Raw genomic sequence first — 6,016 nt, forward strand, 5'->3', positions numbered from 1 at the left:
CTGCAGCTTGCCTGTTGAAGTTTTCTTTCCATTTCGTCTCCTAGATGCACCCGCTGGGCCTGTGTAATAACAATGATGAAGAGGACTTGTATGAATATGGCTGGGTAGGAGTGGTGAAGCTGGAACAGCCGGAACTGGACCCGAAACCATGCCTCACTGTCCTGGGCAAGGTAAGCACCAGACCTACTGAATCTCTGTGATTCTGGTTGAGGTTTTCCATTCTCCTGTTTTCCCAACTCCTTAGATTACTTGTTATAGACAACGGTGTTGGTACTGCGCTCCCTCCTTGCTGAAGTCATGAGAATTGGACTAAGATCTGGCTTAAAGCCAAGCAGTCCCCCCAGAATGTTTTCAAGCTCCAGCTCCGAAGGAGACGGACTAACTGCGAGCCTCTGAGTTGTCTCCACCTCTTGTCCGCTGTGTGGTCCTGGACAGGTTGCTTCCTGTCAAAGAGCCTCAGTTTCTTGGCTATAAAATGGGTCCACAATAAAGATCCATAATACTTTATCTTATACTCTTGGGGCCAGATGTTTTAGAATTCTAAGACTTAGGGGGTTTAGGAAGGTATTATGGTGCATATATTTCATATTAGGAAACTTCAGGGGATCTGGGGCAACACTCAATAATCAAATACATTCATATTTGTGTAGCAAACCATATGGATATTCACATTAAGTGGGATAACGAAAATCTAAATAGCCTCATGTTAGTTCAGGGCAGCTTTGCTTCCAAAGGAGTTCAGGTCCATTAAGTTTTTGCTGCCAAGTAAGTTATGGAAAAACTTTTTAGGTTTTAGAGCTTTTTTGGTTTCAGAATGGCAGACAGCAATTATGGTCCTGTATTAGAACTTACCTCATAGGGCGGTTAGGAGGTGAGATGAAATGCAAACACCTCATCTAAGAGTAAGCCCTCAAAAAACATTTGCTGCCATTGGCTGTTGTCACCCCATTTAGAAGGACTAAAAAAGACTTTAGCCAAGAAGGGCAGCATTACTTATGACTATAGAATGAGAAAGAGATAAATTTACTTTGGAAAGCCATCCATCAAGGATCTTAAAATATGGCAGGTAACAACCTGTTTTAAACTGGTTTCTTTTGCTAGAAGGAAAGGATCAGAGAAAGTTATTTGAATGTTGGTTAGAGCAAAAGTGTTATCTCCTAAAAACAGTGTTATTTTCTGGATTTTTTTTTTTTTTTTAATCTCAAAAGTTGTTCCATGTACTGTGGGGAGATAGTTGGGCTGAAAAAAACCTATCCTGATTCCTGACTCTCCTTTTTTTGTTTGCTTATTTGTTTTGTGAGAGAGAAACTGAGAAAAAGAAAAACACACTCAACAGGGCTTCACATGCAGTCCTTCACCCAAGCCTTTCCTAGCCAGCCCGGAACATGGGGACATACGAGGTTGACTCAGGAACTGAACCCTGGTCTTCCGTATGGCTTCCAGTGTTACAGAGCATTGCGCTACCTCAGTTGGGCCTGCTTCCTGACCTCTTAAGGCTCTCTTGGGAGATCCAGGCAAGTGAAGTGGTTTTGATGTGGGCTACCAGAGAGAGAAGCTTTTACAGACTACAAGAGGCCCCGTCAGTGTCTCCTGGAAGACCTTGGGCCAGGGATCCCTCACAGGTCTAATCTATGATTTTTGTGCCCTGCCTATCTACGGAATAGCTTTAGAGCCCTTGTCACATCCTCCTGCCCTTTCATGGAGTGGGGAAAAACCCACAAGAATTATTGCCTGTTTGGTTTAAGTGCAGTCAAGGTGTTTTAGGGGCTCCGACCGTGGTACTTTATCATTTAAATAGTTGGCCAGAGCTGCTTAATGATGGTAGGAGAGCAGTGACCCCCTCGAGAACATTTTATTGTTTTCCTAGGAGAAATGCCAACTATATCCAAAGGGTGGGAACAGTGCTTGCCTTGTAGGAAAATGTACTAATGTACTCTTTTGTCCTAAACTTAAACTGCTGCGATGCAGGCTCAGCTCCTAGGCTTCATTTGCCTTGTCCCCATCCAGTGGGGCTCCACCGTCGTGACTGTTGTGTCTATCAATGGGTTGGAACAGGGCTCACCGGGTCACCCGTTGTTCTCCACGGTTTAGTGGTAGGGGCACTTGAAGTCACTCGGGGAACCCGGTTATTTCCTCCTCCACCTGGAACCACCATGCAGCGGTTTTACTTGGAGAGTTTTTTATGGTTTGGCCTGCTGGCCTGTGAAGACAGGGAGTAAAAACCCTAGACATATATTGAATCATTAAGCACTCCTGGAGTTTATTCAATCGCCAAATATTTATTGAATGCTGAGGCCCAGGAGCTAAGCGTGTGGTTGGACCTGTTTGCAAGCAGCACCCCCCCCCCCCCCCCAAGTTTCTGTTTGGAAAGGCCATGAGGAGCGGTAAGGCAGCATTCAGCATTCGTTCTGTGGTTAGTTATTGCAGTTTGGCTTAGAGTTTACACCTGAAGAAAACCATTAGCAAAAACCTTGGGCCAGACAAAGGAAGACAGTTTTGCATTTGTTTAAAACCGGAGTGGGTGGGTGGGAGGGTGGGTGTCTGAGCAGCGATGAGTCAGGCCAGTCTCCCTCCTTGAAGTGCGATTGCTCTCAGCTCCAGTGTTGTTAACTCTGTGTGTATGTGTGTTTCTGAGTCCCTAAGGCTGTGGCAAAAGAAGAGTGTAGAGAGCAGAGTGATCCTTCTGAGCAGCCCAGTCTCCTGCAGGCAGCAGGATTTTGCATCCATTTCTTGGCTCTGTGGCTGTAGCAGTAAGAGGTGGGCAGTGGAAAGGCATGAAAGACCGTGGTTCGGGTCCCAGACCTGGCGTCTTGCTTTCTCACTTTCTATCTCTCTCTGTCTCTGCCCGGTGGGCACATGTGCCCTGTAACAAATTTAAAAACAATGATGATGATAAATTAAATAAATAATTCTTTAAAAAAAAAAAAAAAAGAGAAGGCCAAGAAGAAGCTGGAGCCCAGTCAGCGTGGGGGCAGAGGAGGGACTCCTCGTCAGTGTTCAGACTTGTTGAACTTGAAAACCATAGAAGGGAGAATGGGGGAGGGCTAGACACAGACCCCTCTCCCTCCTCCATCACCCCACCGCCCACAGAAAATGCCAGGGGGTGAAACCTTGAAACAAGAGAGGAATGTCCTAAATTAAAAAAACATAAAGGCCTCTCCAGGAGTTCAAATAAAGTTTCATTTTAAAAGCAAAAGACATAAACTCATCACCTTGGTTTATTACTGACTGCTTTTGAACTTCTCCAAAAAGAACACTATAAACTCAGGAGAGAAAAATGATTTACGATCCCCTTCTTCTAATCTTTTTGATTCTGTAGGAGGATCAACCAGGGAGGCAGACTTGGGGTGAAGGCGAGCCCCCACAGGCAAGCAGCAGGCCAGGGCGCCAGGCCAGATTCAGGGCAGATCTCTTCAACAGTTCTGGCCTCTTTTTTTAAATCACTTAATGCGAAGACACCGCCGTTTTGGGTTCCTCGCCCTTCTAGTATTTTGAGCTTCTGTATCAAACTTTTAAATCTGTCCTTGAGCTTCTAGTTTGGGGGGCATCTAGTTACAGCATTGCAAGATAGACCGTTACCTGTGACAGTTTAAGTCCTAGGAAATTAAAATAGAATCAAACTGGCATTTCTGAGCAGCTCTTACAGCTGCTGAAAGGAGGGGCCTGAAACTTTCTCCAAAGTGCAAGAGTCTGTGTTTACCCCGCAGGCATTTTAACCCTTCATTTCAGTAGTCAGTGTTTATTAAGCATCTTATAGGGCTGCTAAGAATTTTGGAGACTGCCTCTAATAGTTTCGGCTCTTGTGACCTGCTAACCTCATGCAGAGTCCTTTGGCAGGAAACCCATGAGTCGTGCTGGCGCTTCTAGCTGGCCTTGATTCCATAACTTGAGGCAAAATAACTCGACTCCCTTCCCACCGCCTCCAACCCATGCTGGAGCAATTCTCGGGGAGGTTATGAGAGACCGCGTAGCATGGTCAGCTGGCATGGGCTCGCCTCTCTCCACTGCTTAGGGGGACAGCGTGGTGGGGACGTTCATACAAAGACAGAGGCAGGGAATTTCATGTCATAGACCCCCAGGCTGGCTGAGTGACCTTGGAAAGGTTACTTCAGCTCTCGGTGCCTTACTCTGCTCCTTCAGGAATTGAGGCAGAGGCTGCCTTTGCTGTTGTAGTGGGGGTTCTGTGTGGTGTTTGAGGAACACTTTGCACAGAACGCTGCTGTGGCGAGTGCGTGGGAGCATGAGAGCAGCTGTCACCTGCTGGGTGCTTGCTGACTGCTAAGAACTTTGATTCATTGTTAGTTTTTTCCTTCCTTCCTTCCTTCTTTCCTTCCTTTCTTCCTCTCTCTCTCTCTCTCTCTTTCTTCCATGAGCAAGAGAGAAGCAGAGCCCCGAACAGGGTCTTGATACCATGAAAATCCTCCAGCTAGCCCCAGATCATGGGCACTTCTGTGCCTGGCATGCTCAGGTGTCCAAACTTGAACCCCAGGACCCTTCTTGTGTAGGGGTCTCTTGCACAGTATCACATTTACCGCTGTGCCTCTGTCCGGTGCTGCTGAGCACTCAGTATGCAGCATGTCCAACTCACTGTCAGGTGAACTGTGAGATCCTGTTCAGAGTCCCATCGTATGCTGAGAAGTTGTGTCCCAGAGAGGTTCTCTCCGTAACCCAACACTGCACAGCTCCCAGGAACTGAGATCTGACATAAGACAACCAGCCCTCTCATCTCTGTCGGCCTCATCTCCTTGCCTGCCGTCTTTGCCAGCTTTGGTAGATCAAAAAAAAACAAGCGCTTTTCAGTAGTCATAGGCTTGGTCAGGACTCCTGGTTCTGCCTTAGCAGGAACCCAGCTCACACTCCACTGATAGAAAGGGCATTTGCAGCTAGCCGTGGTGGCACAGAGGTGACACAATGCTCCAGGAGGCTGAGGTCACATGGCAGGGGCCCCGGGTTGTGTGCCAGGGTCTCCCTATACATGCAGGGCCTATGCAAGTGTGCCCATGATCCTGGCTGTCTTGGGGTGGATTATAGCGTGAAGACCCTATTGAGGGTATCAGGCTCTCACTGAGGAGAAATGCACGAACAAACTTTAAAAATGAAAAGAATGGGGAATTTGCTGAGGATCCTGGTTTGTGTCTCGAACCCACGTCAGGGTGCTGCTGCTCTTCCAAGACAGTTGCAGCTGTCCGAGACAACCCTACAGCTCAGGTGCCTGCAGCATCTGAGTCTTCTCCGTCTGTGCACTTCCTTTATTCCCTCTGCCTATTTTGAGGGAGACACAGCACCCCCATCCCTGGGCCTGACACTTTCTTGGTTTCAAGTCTAAAAGATTCCATAAACGGGATCGATTGGCCCGTCTTGGGTCAGGTGCTCATGCTTAGGCTGGTCAGCTGCGCTCCAGGGCGGGGATCACACTGGGATTTCACTTCTCCCGCCTGCCATGTGTGCACAGCCAGAGGAAGATGTGTTCTCCAGAAGCGAGTGGGTAGGGGCAGTGCTGGATTGCCATACCCTGAGCAGGCCCCTGTGGTCACCACGTCATGTGTACAATCGTGGGCTGGTGGATGAGGCCCTCTATTCATCCGGACTCATTTTGAGAGGGTCTGGTGAAGGTCTCGGTGCATGTGTCCCAAGAATAGACAATTGTGGGTGAGAAGTGAGTCCACGTGGGCTGGAGGGGTCGGATGGGTCCTGCAGAGGAGAGCTGTGAGGGACTGGGGTGCAAGGAGAACCTGAGACACAGGGAGGAAGGGGAGGAACGTCAGGAAAGGGGCTAGGTGCCTTCAAGGGACACAGTTGCTGGGGAGGGAACAGGACACTTTCGGGTTGAGGAGCTCCACCTTCATTTTCTGAGTAGCTGGGAACCAGTGAAGGCCTCCCTGGAAAAACCTAGTGCCATAAGCTCCAAGTTCTGAGATTGTTCAGTGGCAGTGGCAGGTAGGATGGCTGTGTCTCAGGGAACTGCTGCACCCAGATACCAATTCTGGTTTGTTTGTTTTTTTGTTTTTTTTTTTTT

The 6,016-nt window shown here is 48.1% G+C and overlaps 1 protein-coding gene across 1 annotated transcript in view; it reads left to right on the forward strand.

Moving 5' to 3' along the window:
- Positions 1-44: 44 nt before the first annotated feature.
- Positions 45-6,016, forward strand: part of ZNRF3 (zinc and ring finger 3) — a gene marked incomplete at its 5' end in the record, with an annotated part of 82,211 nt that continues 76,239 nt past the window's right edge. Inside the window, 1 exon segment of the mRNA XM_027771594.1 lies at positions 45-170. Within this exon segment, the coding sequence (XP_027627395.1) occupies positions 45-170 (126 nt within the window).

The sequence above is a fragment of the Tupaia chinensis genome, unplaced genomic scaffold (assembly GCF_000334495.1).
Source record: "Tupaia chinensis unplaced genomic scaffold, TupChi_1.0 Scaffold000226_1, whole genome shotgun sequence".
In the NCBI taxonomy this organism is placed as follows: Eukaryota; Metazoa; Chordata; class Mammalia; order Scandentia; family Tupaiidae; genus Tupaia; species Tupaia belangeri.